A 12,872-nucleotide genomic window follows, 5' to 3' on the forward strand; every position below is an offset into this window, starting at 1 on the left:
TCTGTGAGTTCAAGGCAGCTGCCAGGGACCACATGAACTCCCGGGGGCTGTGCATAACAGGAAAGCTGTCCACAGGGCCATAAGCTTGGGAGGGCTGGCCCTGGTCAAGGGGTGCGGGTGAGCCAACCCCAAGGATGAGAGCACAGGAGAGCTAACCCTGCCATTCACCTACCGTGAGGTAGCATGGGTGTGGGGGGATGCCCATTCTGGTTTCACCTCTCACCACTTGGAGCTGTCCCTGAGGTCATGAGAGTGGGTGAGCTGGCCCTGGGGCTATGAGAGCAGGAGAGCTATCCCTGCCCCGTCAGTGGCTGTAGCACTCAGAAAAGCAGGCCCTGCACCTCTCCTAGGCAACACAGTCACCCAGCCCTGAAGACAAAGACACAGGTGAGCCAGTCCTAAAGGTTTGAGAATGAGAGAGCTGGCCCAGCCCCTCACAGGCTGCAGCAGTTGAGGAGCAGCACAGTGGCGCTAAGGGACCTACTTTCATGGTTCTTACTGATATGTAATTTTTTAATTGAGACAGTCACATGCCTGGGTGTTAGTTGAGCTAGTCAGCCCACCAGCTTTTCCTTATCCTCACGAAGAGAGCTCACTTCTCAGGCTAGGTCACCCAGTGCCATCATGAGCAGGAGGCAGGGTCAGCTCTCTTGTCTCATGCCCTTGGGGCCAGCACACCCTCACCTTTGTCTCCACTGCTTTTTTTTTTTCCTCATTTTTTTAATTTTTAGTGTCTCTCTGGTCACAGATTATTTGTTTCTGATGTGTCTTCATTTAGGGGAAGACAGAGTCTATCACTGTGGTAAAGCTGCTGAGCTGTTTTGATGACCTTGTGGCAGCGGGCACTGCCTCCGGGAGGGTCGCGATTTTCCAGCTTGTGTCTTCATTGCCAGGGAGGAACAAGCAGGTGAGTGCTCAGGCTCTAGCATTGCTTCTCTTCTTGGTTGCTTCCTCATGAATTTTTAAGATGAGAAATCCTGGGTGCAGTGGTGCACGCCTTTGATCCCAGCACTCGGGAGGTCGCTGTGAGTGCACAGCCAGCCTGGTCTACAAAATGAGTCCAGGACAACCAAGGCTACACAGAGAAACCCTGTCTCGAAAAACCAAAAAGAAAAAGAAAAGAAAAAAAGAGAAAAGGATCTCTGTGAGTTCGAGGCCAGCCTAGTCTACATAGTAAGACCCTGCTTCAAAAAAATAAAGTGTGTGTGTGTGTATGGGGGCAGTGCATCCTCACCTGCTAGAAATTATATATTTAGCCTGACATTGTGTTGCTTATAATTGGGTGACATCTTTGTGTCCCTCCTTGGAACATTTGGCATAAAGCACAAATCAGTTTTCTTGATTTTTACTTAATGCTCTTTTGTGTTCTTTGTGAAGAGGTGTGTGTGTGTGTGTGTGTGTGTGTGTGTGTGTGTGTGTGTGTGTGTGTGTGTGTGTGTGTACACCATAACTCATATGTAGAGGTCGGAGGACAGCTTCAGAGAGTCAGTCCTCTCCTTCCCACCTTATAGGGCCCAGGGATTGAACTCACATCCTTAGACTTGGCAGCAAGTGCTGTTATCTGAGAAGCCATCTTTTTTTTTGTAAAGAAATATTTATTTATTTATTATGTATAGAACATCCTGCTGCAGGCCAGAAGAGGATACCACATCATATTATAGAAGGTTGTGAGCCACCATGTGGTTGCTGGGAATTGAACACAGGACCTTTGGAAGAGCAGACAGTGTGCTTAACCTCTGAGCCATCTCTCCAGCTCCTCGAGGAGCCATCTTGTTAGCCCATCTATGAGTTTGGAGTGTGGATAGACAGAGAGAACCTTGTGTACAATTGTGTGTGGAAAACCTGCTCTTCCCAAAGTAGGAATGATATTCAGATGACTGAAGTCACAGCAGCTCTCCTTTCCTTGTGATCTGTTGTCATCCGTAGCTTCGGAGATTTGATGTCACTGGTGTTCACAAAACCAGCATTACAGCTCTGGCGTGGAGCCCTAATGGGATGAAACTATTCTCTGGAGATGACAAAGGGAAGATTGTCTACTCCTCTCTAGATCTGGACCAGGTAAGGGGATTTTCAGAGGGGTTGCCATGGCTTTCTTTTATCTGTTGTAAACTGCAGGCTTGCCTACATGTCAGTGGCTTGTGCTCTCCACTTCCCTGCCCTTGTGCTGCCGACTGATGCTGCCGATTGTTACCATTTTCTCTCACGAACTTTTTCAGTGTTTAATAAAGCCCCTGCTTCTGTGACTAAAGAGTTGGCCCGCAGAACCAACAAGTAAAAAGTATACATATTTAGGTCAGGCATGGTGGTGTCCTATAATTCTAGCACATGGAGGCTGAAGCAGGAGTTGAAGGCCAGTCTGAGCTGTGTAGAACGTACCAAGCCAGCCAGACTTAGGGAGTAAAAGTCTGTCTCAAAATAAGCAAAGGGACAAATCGTACAAGTTTCCAGGATGTCCCAGTCTATCTGAGTGTTAATGTGCTGTGTGCAGGGTTCACTTCAGCTCCTCACACATGCTTGCTGTTCTTATGGCTGCTACTTAGTAAAGAGCTGCTGACTCTTCCTGGTTCCACTAGAGGAAGGAAGCATTTTCCAGTCATGTCTGTGACCATATCCAGTATGTGTGTGACCTAATGCGACACTTACGTGGACATGAGTGTGGAGGGCTAGTTACAAGAGCGTGGAACGGGGTCTTGTGTAGGTAGTCAGAGCTCCTCCCTGTCGTGGGGCTCTTACAGCCTTTCCGCCCTCTCTGGTTCCTGAGTCTTGAAGGGGATGTTATAGACGCCCTGTGTAGGGCTTAGCATTCATAGCTACCTATTCTTAGCACTCTGACCAGTTTTAACTTTTTGCACTTAACTTGTACCCACTGCAGAGAGAAGCTTCTCTGACTAAAGCTAAAGAAGCACCAATCTAAAGCATAAGCATAAATGTTTAGAAGGCAATGTGATGGCCATAACATGTCCACTTAGCAGAACAACAATAGTGGCTTCCCCATTAGTGCCTGTGACCTCTCCAGCTATGGGCTTTTGACCAGATTTATAACAGGCATGAATGCCTTCCTGCAGCATGTGCCTCATACCTGGGCAGAAACCGTTTGGTTACCCCCCATAACAACCACACCACGGTTAACTAGTGGCACACTCTGCCTGGCAAGGAGTATAGCACACAGAGTTCACACCTAAGTGTAGTGTCTTCAGCAGTAGGTTGTTTGATTGTTTTTTTTTGTTTTGTTTTGTTTTTCTTCCTTCCTTTTTTCTTTCTTCTTCTTTTTTCTTTTTTAGCACTTTTTTTTTTTTAAAGATTTATTTATTTTATCTATTATTATCTACACAGTGCTCTGTCTGCCACCCAGAAGAGGACATCAGATCACATTATAGATGGTTGTGAGCCACCATGTGGTTGCTGGGAGTTGAACTCAGGACCTCTGGAGGAGCAGTCAATACCCTTAACCTCTGAACCATATCTCCAGCCCAATTTTTGGTTTTTGAGACAGTTTTTTCTGTGTAACAGCCCTGGTTGTCTTGGAACTTGCTCTGTAGACCAGGCTGGCCTCAGCCTCACAGAGATCTTGCCTCCTTAGTGCTGGGATTAAAGGTGTGTGCCACCACCACTTCTGGGCAGCAGTAGGTTCTTATTTATCACCTAGTTTTCGTGGGCACCAAAAATACTGGCAGGGCTTGGAGAAATGTTGCCTTAGTCACTGTTCTGTAGATGTGAAGAGACACCATGACCAAGAGACACCGTATTTTTTTGTTTTTTTTTTTTGAGATAGGATTTCTCTGTGTAGCCATGGCTTGTCTTAGACTCGCTTTGTAGACCAGGCTGGCCTTGAACTCACAGAGATCCGCCTGCTTCAGCTCCCTGAGTGCTGGGATTATAGGCATCTGCAACTGCTCCCAGCTCCAAGGCAACTTTTACAAAAGAAAGCGTTTAATTGGAGGCTTGCTTAAGTTTCAGAGGTTAGTCTATACTCATGGTGGGAAGCAGACAGCCATCGCACATGAACAGTAGCTGAGAGCTTTATATTCTGTTCTGCAGGCAGCAGGAAGAGAGAGAAAGACTGGGCCTGGCATGGGTTTTTGAAATCTCAAAGCCCACCTTCCAGTGACACACCTCTTCCAACAAGACCACACCTACAGTAGTCTATGGGGGTCATTCTTATTCAAATAAGTCTTTCAAAAGCAGTACAGTAGCATATATTGTTCCTAAGGCTTCTGAGGACTGCTTGACAAACAACTTTTACAGAGATAGCCTACTCTGTGACTTCTGCAGCTGCTTTATCATGTGGGGTTTTCTTTAAAAGCTGATTGCAGTGTGAAATCTGAAGCCCTTGGTGGATTTTTCCCAAAGGTCTTTAACCCTTGCATGGTTTCCAGTATCACGTGTTGGTCACTTAGTAGACCAACAGAGGCTATAGATCTTCCAGATGTTGACACATGTCTATATAAAATTAGAGGGCTGGGGCTGGAGAGATGACTCAGCAGTTGAAAGCAATACTGGGTGTTCTTCCAGAGGCTCTGGTTCCTTTTCCAGAACCCACATGGCAGCTCACAACCTTTAACTCTAGTTCTGTGTTATCCCTTCTTGAGGCCTCTGGGGCATCAGTGATGCACTTGGTACATAGACACTCAAGCAGACAAAACACCCGTATTACATAAAATGCATAAATAGGTAATTTTTTTTTTTGAGACACCTTGGCTGTCCTGAATTCATTTTGCAGACCAGGCTGGCCTCGAACTCACAGTGATCCACCTGCCTTTGCCATCTGAGTGCTGGGATTAAAGGTGTGCACCACCACACCCCGCTAGAGTAAGTAAATAATTTTTTAAAAGGAAAGAAAAGCGGTCTGGAGAGATGGCTCAGAGGTTGAGAGCACTGTTTGCTCTTCCAGAGGTGCTGAGTTCAATTCCCAGCAACTCCATGGTGGCTCACAACCGTCTATAATGAGATCTGATGCTGTCTTCTGTCATGTAGGCACACATGCAGGCAGAACATTGTATATACAATCAATAAATAAATCTAAATAAAATAAAATAAAAATGGTAGCTTTAATTAATTTGGCCACAATTATTGGTCTTTCTCCTGAGATCTCTGGGATTAACACCACCTCCCCATTTGCATGCCCTTTCACTACTGCTGTTGTTTTGTTAAATGGATGTGCCATGCCCAACAAAAACCTCCTAAATGTTTCCACTGAGAGCCCAGGAACCACTATGCACACAGCCACTGGGACTATCATCACGAAGCCATGACCACAGGGCCAGACTCTACAAGTCACTGCTCTCCAACCACATACTCACTAAAAACATACGTTCTGCTGGAGAACATCTTGTTGCAGAAAAAAAGGTAATTTCACCCCTACGGAACGGTGGCTTGCACTTAATGTGGCCAAATGGGATGTGCACACGCAGACCTTCTGTGGAGTGAAAACACTGGTCTCAGGGGAAGGAACGTGTGCCATGGTAGGAGTGTAACTCCATTTCCACTTGAAGCACTGTAAGTTTAGGGAGTGAGGTATTGGCAGCCATTTTCTTAGTAAATAAATAAAGAGCCTGTTCTTTCAATATCTGTCACCTTCACATGAAGATGAGAATTTTGAAAACTTGTATTTGTATAAGTTAGACAAGATTCCAAAAGCTGAAGAATTTTGTGATCAACATGATGGAGTTATTAACAAAGGTGCTTTTCTTTCTTTCTTTTTAAAAGATTTATTTATTTCTCTATTAGGTACACAGTATTCTGCCTGCAGGCCAGAAGACGGCATTTCTCCAGCCCAAAGCAAGCATTTTTATTCATGTACAGGGCTGTCTTCCCCTAAAGGCAGGGTTGAAAAGATCAGCATTTGACATGGGCAAGATAGGGTTATTATTGCTCATGGGTAGGGGATTTCCAAATGGGGGATTTGGCAGGTGGAGTTACAGGAGCAGCATAACAAGGTAGTCATAACAACCTTTTGAAATAAAGGTAGGGGCCTGGAGAGATGGCTCAGAGGTTAAGAGCACTGTCTGCTCTTCCAGAGGTCCTGAGTTCAACTCCCAGCAACCACATGGTGGCTCACAGCCATCTATAATGAGATCTGGTGCCCTCTTCTGGCATGTAGGCATATATGCAGACAAAACACTTTGCATAATAAATAAGTAAATCTTTTTTTAAAAAAGAAATAAAGGTAGGGCTGTAACATGGTTATAACAACTTTTAAAACAAAGACATGGTTGCCATTTCCTAGAACAGGAGGTAAGAGCTATTTGTAGGTGAGGTTATAGGTGAGGCATAGCCCAGTCCTTGGGAAATGAGATTGAATGAACCTAGTCTGTCTTTACTATAAGATGGCTTTTAACCCTAAAATGGAGACAGGCTGATTTAGCGATGGCTCAGAGGTTAGGAGCACAGGCTGCTTTTCTGAAGGACCTAGATTGAGTTCCCAGTGCTCACATGGTAGCTCATAACCATCTGTAACTCCATTTCCAGGGGCTCTGACACCCTCACCTGGCTTCTTTGGCTACCACATACATCAAGCAAAATACCTATATACATAGAGTAAAATTGAAAAAACTTAAGATAAAAGGACATTTGGCAACAGCTGAGTGTTCTGTGAAGATGCTTTTGGCCTGGCAGGTGCTGTGAGAGAGTCTTGGTCTTAGGTGCCCCAGGGTGTATGGAGCCCACTGAGTGCTGCTGCCCTGAGAGATTATCTCCTGTCAAGGTTATCAGGCCTTAGCCTCTGCTCTTTCCTGGTATGTGATGGAGTTGTTGCTCCTTGTCATCCATTCCTGTCCCTGTGAACAGACTGCTGAAGAAACCAAGAGAAGGCCGCTCTGACCTCACTATTCAGGGAATGGAAGGGAAATAAAATGAGGGAGGGGAGGGGAATTTCCAGAAACACCTGGAAAAGCTATTTGTTTCTTTTTAGAGATTTACTTTTATTTCATATGCGTGGGTGCTTTGCCTGCATGTATGGTGATGCATCGCTGTGTGCAGTGCCTTGTCAGAGGCCAGAAGAGGGCATCGCAGCCTCTGAAGTGAACTGGGATTGAGGTTAGAGATGGTGTGAGCCACTATGTGGGTCCTGGGAATCAAACCCAAGTCCTCTAGAAGAGCAGCCCGTGCTCTTAACTCAGAAGACACAGCCGTTTAATGAGATTTTTAAAAGTAGACCTAAGAGAATGCTCATTTTTCTGAGATACAGAATAATGTGATCCTATCCTAGCTGAGTTAAAAACCAGAAAGTCACGTCTGACTAACTTCACATGAAGGGGATGTCTTCTGTATTTGGAGAGAATGAAAATTTCACCATCTTGAATGTGGTGGAATATATGACTACAGAGATATCAAAACTGAAGTCAGAACCTAAAAATGGTGGATTTTGGGGCTGGAGAGATGGCTCAGAGGTTAAGCGCACCGACTGCTCTTCCAAAGGTCATGAGTTCAATTCCCAGCAACCACATGGTGGCTCACAACCATCTATAATGAAATCTGGAGCCCTCTTCTGACTTGCAGGCAGGGTATTGTATACATAATAAATAAAGAAATCTTAAAATAAAATAATGTAAACTTAATTTTTAAAAAATGGTGGATTTTACTGTGTATAAATTTTATCCATCGTTCTCACTATTGTCCCCTCAAGGCACACAAAGGATCAGCGATATTGTATTTTTCTTTCTGTTTGATTTTTGTTTAGAGACAGAGTCTCTCTAGGCAGCCCTGGCTGTCCTGGAACATGATATGTTGACCAGGCTGGCTTCAAATGTAGAGATCTGCCTACCTCTGCCTCCTGGGTACGAGGATTAAAGCCGTGTGCCACCGTGCCCAGCTTTCCTAAATAGCTGGTCAAACTGCTGCTGCGGTTCCTGCTCATCTTCCCCTCTCCTCTCTGAGCAGGCTGCATGGAACCAGGGGAAGGGAACTGAGGTGAAGAGTGACTGTAGAAGCAGGCTTTTGGGCCGGGTGCAGTGGTGCACGCCTTTAATCCCAGCACTCAGGAGGCAGAGGCAAGCAGATCGGTGAGTTTGAGGCTAGCCTGGTCTACAAAGTGACTAAAAGGCTACACAGAGAAACCCTGTCTCGAAAAACCAACAAAACAAAACAAAAAACAGAAGGAAAAAAAAGAAGCAGATTTTTGGAGACTAGGCCTAGATAAAGAGCTCAGGCTGTCTTTGAACTCACAATTGTACCATCATACCTAGATTAAATCAGATTTTTTAATACATGAATAAGTTTTGTATAAATAGTAAAATGTCTTTAGAATGTCACTGTTTAATGTTATTTTGATTAATATAAACTCATATACTTAATGCATTTTTAATTTTTATTTATTTATGTGTGTGTGTATAAGTAAAGAGTGTGTGTGTGTGTGTGTGTGTGTGTGTGTGTGTGTGTGTGTGTGTAAGTAAAGGAGGGGTGTGGAGAATGCAAACTCACATGCCTCAGTGCACACGCCAAAGTCGAGGACAGCTTTCAGGAGTCAGTTCTCTGCTTCGGTAATAGGCTTCTGGGATCACACTCAGGCCACCAGGCTTGTGTGGCAAGCCCTTTTTATCTGGAGCCATTCTGCCAGCCTTTTAATTTCTTTCTAACATGTTTTCTCTGACCCTTCCTGTTGGAAAGGATACAGTGCCATCAGGGTTGCTTCAGGCTCCTGTAGAGAGAACCTGAGCCATGACCATTGTCATGGCAATTTCCCACAGGCCTGTGCTGTTATCTGTTACACGACGCTAATGCACGAGACAGGGCTTCTCTGTGTATTCCTGATGCTTCTTTTCAAACTCGGTGTAGTTTGAGATGGATGTTAATATTTACAGTTTTCTTGTTAGTAAGTTAGACATTTTCCAGATGTCAGTGCAGTAGGTTAATAAGTAAATCTGGAAAAATTAAAGCATACTTTTGTTATTGTTGTTTTTGTTTTGTTGAGCAGAGTCTCATGTAGCTCAGACTGACCTCAAACCCACTATATGGCCAAGAATGACCTTGAATTCTTGATCTACTTGCCTCTATATCCCAGTGCTGAGATTATAGGTGTGCACCACCATGTCTGCCACCACAGGATGCTTTTGAGTTCAGTATAGCTAGCAAGAAGTTGGCTTAATCACTGTGAGCGAAGCTGGGTAATTTTGACCCGTCATTGACCTGGCTCTCTCACAGGGCATCTGCAGCTCACACCTTGTGTTGGAAGAGCCATCCTCCATCGTGCAGCTGGATTACAGCCAGAAAGTACTGCTCGTGTCAACCTTGCAGAGAAGCCTGCTCTTTTACACAGAGGAAAAGGCTGTCCAGCAGATTGGATCCCAACCAAGGAAAAGGTAAGCTTCGGCATATTCACGTGGCTCTCAGTATTGGCTCTTAGGTTCTCCTAGGTTTCCCATAGCCATACCACCTGTGGTTCCTGGCAGCCTGTGTCTGCCAAAGATGCTCCATGGAGTCTGATGGGAAGAGGAAGTCTTGTAGTTGAGGATTCAGGGGGCCTGAGAGCATAGCCAGTGCACTCCAGGGCTGGGTCTGAGGAGCCTAGAGGGCAGTAGTGTGTGTCCACTCCAGACATAGCTCCTCTCTAGAGCCCTGAGACTTTAGCACCTCTGTCTCTGGCCACTAATGTGCTCCACACTGGCAGGTTGTGGGCCTCTCCCATCAGGGAGACCACAAAGCAGACCTAGGTCTTACTGACAGCCGGGACAGCGGCTATGGAGTACAGTACAGGGTGCTATAGAAATTTAAGCAGCTTTTCCCTCAGGCTGAGGTCAGAGAAGGGTTCCTGCAGGTGTGAGGACTACATGTGGATTAGGAGAGGCTAAGAAGGAGAGGGTTCTAGATTGAAAGAGTGTCTCTCCCTTGATCACTGCCGGAGGAAACGACAGGGAAGAGAAGGTAAGGACTGACAACAAACCAGCCATGTGCTAAAAGGAACATGTACAACCTGCACTCTACTGTCCTCCAGCAAGAACAGGAGCTGAAGGGAGGGAGGCAGAGCACTGGAGCACCTTAGCTGAGAAGGAGGGCCAGCAGCCCAGTGGTGTTGGGAACCTACTGTTGAGTAGCTTTGGAACTTGTGTCCTCCTTTCAGTAAAGGGACATTGTTGCCTGTACAGGTTTGGGAGAGGATGGCAGTGAGTTAGTGAATGCTGAGAGGATTTGAGGCAGATTGGAGAATAAGGAGACTGGCAGGAATTGGGAGGGCCCCTCTGGGCCTGGTGGTGCCATTGGTGACAAGTGTCAAGGGAGGGGAGAATGAGGTCAGACAGACACAGCCAGTTTCTAGTGCATTCATGGTCTGTCCTGTGCCCTGGGCTCCGCGGCAACACTAGGTTCATTCTCTTCTCTGCCTGGCAGCCTTCCTTCATATTGGAAGTTTCTCTCATGCCTTCTCTTTGGCTCCTGTGTTCTCTTCTGAATACCTTCTTAATGCCATCAATAGTCTGTATTTTTAAACAGGGATCTTCTTGTTGGCCCTGGAAACGCCTGGAGTTACGCAGCGTGGTTCTGCAGAACTGAGTTCTGACTTTATCTCTGTGGGTATCCCCTTCTGCTTGATGCCAAGTCCTTGCTCATCATGTCTTGCTAGACATGCCTTTTGGAAGACTTGGGGGCTGAACAGAAAGGCCTGGCCTCCTTATCTTGTGCTTGGAAACTTTCTGTGTCTGTCCCGAGTGTGGCATGGTAGGGCCTTCTGGCAGCCTTTACTAAAAGTGTGCTCAATGCCAGGGACTGATGCAGCATGTGGAAACAAAGGAGTGTGTGCCCTTTCTCAGTGGAACAGAGAATGTATGGAGCCTTACAGGGTAATGAAAGTGTTTCTAACTTGTGTCCTTAGGTTTTGAGACAGTCTCTCTGTGTAGCCTTGGCTGCCTTGGACTCACTTTGTAGACCAGGCTGGCCTCAAACTCAGAGTGATCCACCTGCCTCTGCCACCACAGCCCAGCTACTCTTAATTTGTGTCTTAAAGCTTATCTTCCTGTCGTGCACTGCCTTAGGTGGAGAGTACAAGGAGGAAGCCATGCCTGTCTATCCGGGGCTTCAGTAAGCACGGGTTTGGGAAGGGCTACTCCATGGGCTGCTGCTTCCCAGCTAATGCCTTCTGTCAGCTCCCTCACAGAGCCCCCTGAACACACAAACGTCCTCTATGCCAGCTCTCTGTGGAACCCCTCTTCACGATGCCTGTTTCTCCTGCTGTACTGCGGGCTGAGCCCTGAAGACCTCATCTTCATCTTTCACATGCACACACCCTCTAGCACCACACAGTTTTGTAGAAGGTTCCGGGTCACTGAGTGCATGTTAAACACATGCTCTGGTTACATACAGGGAACAAAACAAGTGACAGGAGAGTTAAGAGGCCCCATAAATAGGAAGAAAACAAACTTGAAAATTGGATCCCCAAACAGATTATTTGACAGGAGAGACAAAAGGAAGAGACGTGGGTTGCCTAACTAGAATTCCTTTGGGCTTTGCTGTTTAGGGGGCCTCTCCAGAACAAACCCACTAAAGACAAGAACCAGACACTGTCCTATTACGTAGCTGTCTATGAAAACTCTGTGGACTCAAAACAGTTGATTACTCTAACGATCTTTGTTCTAAAGCTGAATCTGACATATGATATCCTCCCTGGATCCTGTCCAGAGGGATTTAATTACTAAGGTGCCAGTGGGGCCTAGTGGCTACATGCAAAGGAGCTCCCCCACCCCCAGGTAACTATCCCCCTGGAGGTGATGGGGAGTGAGAAGAGACAGACCACAAGTGATGGGACAAGGCAGCTCCCCAGGCAGGAGACTGAGAAGGTCACAGGCTTGGTTTTGAGCTTTATGTAGCTTTCTGATGCAGTCTCCACTTGTCCTTGGGTATGAAAGTTATGCTTCCTATGGATTAGCACATGGAGATCTCAAAAGGCGAATAACTGCACACTCAAGCCACTGCCCTTTCTACTGTCCAGATCCGAGAAAGAATCAGCAAGGCTTAGAGTTGGGCTAAAACTCTTCAATTTGAACTCTGGTAGAAATCTGAGCACTGACAGAGATGTACAACAGTGAGCACTCCTGAAAGTTCAGTCTGTAGGGCAGCGGCTGGGGCAGGACTTGGCTAGGTAGACTGCTATAAGATCACTGGCTAGAAACTGGAATGCAGCAAATCAACAATCCTAGAGAATCACTTTGACAAACTCTTAGGTCTATATGTTAGGAAGAATGTGCCAAAAATGCTCATACCACATGACACTGTTATTCAAAGTAGTTTAAGAAGGCCAGGCATGGTGGCGTAGATCTTTAAATCCAGCAGAGGCAGCCTGGTCTCCATGGTGAGTTACGGCCATCCCTGTCTCAGAAAACAAGCCAAATAAACAAAGAATAGTTTAAGAAAAAGGCTGAGGTGTAGCACAGGTCAAGGATCTACCTGGCGTGTATGAAGCTTGGGTTCCACTCCTAGTTCTGTATCAAACAAAACAATAATTCAAATGCCAGACTAGTAGGGCAGATGCAGAGGCTTTGCCTAGCATGGACGAAGCCTGAGTTCAGTCTCCACCCATAAGGGAAAGAAAAGGAAGAGGAACAAAATGTTATATAACTGTAATCCCAGTTCTTGGGAGGCAGGGACAGGAAGATCATAAATTCAGTGTCATCCTGGGCTACATATCAATCATCATAGACTAGTGGGTTCCAGGCTGGTCTTGGCTTCATGAAATCTTGTCTCAGAACAAATCAACAACAGCAATAATCCAGTAATAAGGTTGAATAAATGGTTTTTAAGATTATTTAGAGCTGGTGTAGCAGTACACACCTTTAATCCCAGCACTCAGGAGGAAGAGATGGATGGATCTCTGTGAGTTCCAGGCCAGCCAGGGCTACACAGAGAAAAGAAAAGAGAAAAGGAAGGAAGGAAGGAGAAAAGATTTTATT

General features: G+C 45.9%; 1 protein-coding gene across 1 annotated transcript in view; it reads left to right on the plus strand.

The window, feature by feature from the left end:
- Tecpr2 (tectonin beta-propeller repeat containing 2) overlaps positions 1-12,872 on the plus strand; it is an 89,948-nt gene that overhangs the window by 18,665 nt on the left and 58,411 nt on the right. Inside the window, exons 3-5 of the mRNA XM_051151635.1 lie at positions 779-907; positions 1,927-2,058; positions 9,139-9,296. Of these exons, the coding sequence (XP_051007592.1) occupies positions 779-907; positions 1,927-2,058; positions 9,139-9,296 (419 nt within the window). The remainder of the gene's footprint in view (positions 1-778; positions 908-1,926; positions 2,059-9,138; positions 9,297-12,872) is intronic.

This window comes from Acomys russatus, chromosome 1 (assembly GCF_903995435.1).
Source record: "Acomys russatus chromosome 1, mAcoRus1.1, whole genome shotgun sequence".
NCBI lineage: Eukaryota > Metazoa > Chordata > Mammalia > Rodentia > Muridae > Acomys > Acomys russatus.